The sequence below is a fragment of the Silene latifolia genome, unplaced genomic scaffold (genome assembly GCF_048544455.1).
Source record: "Silene latifolia isolate original U9 population unplaced genomic scaffold, ASM4854445v1 scaffold_703, whole genome shotgun sequence".
NCBI classification, from domain to species: domain Eukaryota; kingdom Viridiplantae; phylum Streptophyta; class Magnoliopsida; order Caryophyllales; family Caryophyllaceae; genus Silene; species Silene latifolia.
Window position 1 is genome coordinate 4,784 of NW_027413613.1, and position 2,466 is coordinate 7,249.

At 36.5% G+C, this 2,466-nt stretch overlaps 1 protein-coding gene across 1 annotated transcript; it reads right to left on the bottom strand.

The window, feature by feature from the left end:
- Nucleotides 1-422: 422 nt before the first annotated feature.
- Nucleotides 423-1,706, bottom strand: LOC141640116 (pentatricopeptide repeat-containing protein At5g15010, mitochondrial; the record flags this gene model as incomplete). The annotated part of the gene is given in 5 exon segments (XM_074449019.1): nucleotides 423-678; nucleotides 681-791; nucleotides 794-1,147; nucleotides 1,150-1,525; nucleotides 1,527-1,706. Coding segments are annotated over 5 exon segments (1,107 nt in total), but the record flags the coding sequence as incomplete, so codon positions are not given.
- Nucleotides 1,707-2,466: the final 760 nt, after the last annotated feature.

Genomic DNA, 2,466 nt, shown 5'->3' on the forward strand with positions numbered 1-2,466 from the left:
TTTCATTCCTGCAAATAGAACAAAATAAACCAAAGTAGCATATTCGGGGCATTTCGTAGCATAAAACTACGATAATAGCGTAGAAATACGTGCATAAAAAAGGCCAAAAAGGACTATATGAAATGCACGTATCAACGCAATACACCCAAAACCCCCAAATCTACCCAATTAGGGATTTAACCAAACTCAATGAAATATAATAAAAATTATACAAGAAGCTTACCCTTGACACGACGATCTCAACGGCGTAAAGAACAAGACAATCCGACGATCCTAGCCCTTGGGATTTGCTAATAACGCGATGAGAGAAAACTACGTAACTTCTTTTTTCTTCTGAAAGGTTTATAAAGGTGAAAAAGTGATTAGGAATAATGACGGAAGCCTTTTATACTAATCACGCATTATTAACAAAACCCGGCTAAAATAACCCGTAAGACCAACTTACTCGATCGAGTGACCCTTACTCGATCGAGTGTCACACGTACTCGATCGAGTACCCAACAGGCAGACTAATATTTTGCGTAAAAACACACTTACTCGACAGAGTAAGCCCCACTCGATAGAGTACCCATAGACTTAGAAAACCGTAATATTACAGTGCTTCCTCAAGCTTTCCATTTAAAAAGAGTCCACGAATTAGGTTGATATACAACGACTGATCATCATTCCACCCATTTTCTTCATCTGATCCCAAAGCACAAACACAGTATCGAGCTTTTGCCATCCGAGAAATTTCTTAATCAATAGGAAATAAGTATCTTTAAAAGGGTGACTACTCAATTCTTTCATATATCCAACAACTTAAAAATGTCTTCCTCTGTCCTCTGAATGGCCAATAAGGCGTGGAAACTCCGTGTAGTAGGCCTCAAGCCTCGACGAAGCATCTCGTCATAGAATATTTGTGCTCCATCCCTATCTCGACTCATACATAATGGCTTAATAAACGAGCTAAACGTTTCAGAATCTGGAGCAATCCCATTATCTGCCATCAGACGTAGATGACTCATGGCTTCCTTTGCCCGACCTCCCCTTGCAAGCGCAGACATAACAACATCATAAACTTTCCTATCTGGTCCAAGACCCATGTCCTTAATTTCGTCAAATAGTCTGATCACCTCCTTTACCTTATTGCATTTCCCAACATCATGAGCATGTTATTAAAGCTCTTGGTATTGAACTGGAATGTGTTTCTGTTAATAAATAGCAAGTGCTCATCGGCTTCCTTCACATTCTTATATCGGGTAAAAGCAGAAAGAAACAGATGAAACTCCTCCATCCTAATTTGTAAATCAAACCGTTTAAAAGCATAGAGAGTATTAATGACGTTCCCAACATCATGAGAAGCTGAATACTTCCTAATCATAATCAAGAGAGTATTACGATTCACAATCCTATTCTTTCTCATCTCATCAATCAAATTCCACGCAATATCAAATTTCCTCCTTTTAGCCAAGATAGATATTATTGACTGGTACTCTCTCACGGAATGTGCATAACCTGGTTGCTTACCCACCCATAGAAAAAAATATGAAGGCCAATTCCCATTCATTCCTTGTTCTCATAAGAATCTCACCTACCACCTCCGGAGTAGGAATAATCCAACATTGCTTCAACTTCTTTGCTACTTGATGATCACAAAGCTCCGTATCCTTATTCTTCCCCTTCTCCTCGCTCTCATGTAAGATATTCCATAAAATAAATAAGTATTACATTAATATTTAATTAAGTTATTTTATGAAAATTAAGTTGGTCCATTGTGTAGTGGAAGTTACCTAGGATTCTATTTCCACTATTATCTCCCATAACTTATCACTCATAATTTAAGAATGATTGGGTTAATTTCTTTGATGGCAAGAGTATATATGAACATATTTATTCGATTAAGGTCACCAATTCTATCTCATTAAGAAAATACACCATCTAAATTGTGAGGCTGAGGGTTTGGAAGCGAAGTCAGATTTAGGGCATAAGAAATTGGGATATCTAGTAAGACGGATTAATAATTTCAAGCAACGGCTGAAGCTAAGTAATCGATCTCTTTTATCCCTTTCGCATTCAGTTTATACATGTTAATTATGAGACTAGAACATATTAATTTAGATTATAAAATATACAGTTGGTATCAGAGCGAGTAATCGCCTCTATCTTAAATGATATGGAAATTTAAATTACCGTCCTGACTTTGTATTTTGCGAATTGGAACATTATTAGATATTTCATTGAATCTAACATGCATGGTATTATTTACGCGTGTTTCCTTCTGGTTGTAAATTTTACACCTTGTTAATTTGGTTTCTTGTTTGGCATTCCATTTTCCGAGCATGTACACTATGTCTTCAATATTTAATTGATTGTCTCCTTGAAATCATGGTGGCTCTTTGTTTTGACAATCCATGTGCCCATGTTTTCTCTGGTATTGTTTTTGTATTGATGTGAGATCCCTGGAAAAATCTCTTGTTTAAAAAT